We start from the raw sequence: 643 nt of genomic DNA on the forward strand, positions 1-643 counted from the left end.
CTCAGGATTCAGGATGAACGCCTCGTCGTGGCCCATGTTTCTCCTGAGGACCCTTAATGGAGCGGAAATAGCACCTGCCACGGCGTTTAAAAAGGTGCTGGACCTCCTCAGAGAGAGAATTTATTTACACGGATGACAGAGTCACATCATGCAATCACATTAAAAGGTTTTGGTGACACTGACGCTCTGTAATTCCATCAGGAGCCGCTGCGGCCGCCCCAGAACGACTTCAAGCCCGGCACGAAGCTGGAGGCCGTGGACAAGAAGAACCCGTACCTGATCTGTCCGGCCACCATCGGCGAGGTGAAGGGGGAAGAGGTGTTCGTGATGTTTGACGGCTGGAGGGGGGCGTTCGATTACTGGTGCCGCTATGACTCCAGGGACATGTTCCCTGTGGGCTGGTGCATCGTCACCAAACACAGCCTGCAGCCGCCCGGAAACAGCAGTGAGTGACCGCTGCACAAATCACTGAATGCTGTAGATTAGTTGTCATAAGCCGCTTTTCCACCGAAATTACCTGGAACAATTTGTCCCAGGAACGTTTTTCCCCCGGACCTGTTGCTGTCTGCTTTTCCATCGCGATCTAGGGTGCTTTCACACTTGGGTCGATTGCTCCCCCTTGCTCCCCCCTCCCCCTGCCCCC

General features: G+C 55.2%; 1 protein-coding gene across 1 annotated transcript in view; it reads left to right on the forward strand.

Moving 5' to 3' along the window:
• Position 1: 1 nt before the first annotated feature.
• Positions 2-643, forward strand: part of LOC107748093 (sex comb on midleg-like protein 2) — a gene marked incomplete at its 5' end in the record, with an annotated part of 21,121 nt that continues 20,479 nt past the window's right edge. The window contains 2 exons of the mRNA XM_016562753.1: positions 2-94; positions 202-445. Coding sequence (XP_016418239.1) covers positions 2-94; positions 202-445 — 337 coding nt within the window. The remainder of the gene's footprint in view (positions 95-201; positions 446-643) is intronic.

Source organism: Sinocyclocheilus rhinocerous, unplaced genomic scaffold, assembly GCF_001515625.1.
Source record: "Sinocyclocheilus rhinocerous isolate Xijiao unplaced genomic scaffold, SAMN03320098_v1.1 scaffold6644, whole genome shotgun sequence".
NCBI classification, from domain to species: Eukaryota; Metazoa; Chordata; class Actinopteri; order Cypriniformes; family Cyprinidae; genus Sinocyclocheilus; species Sinocyclocheilus rhinocerous.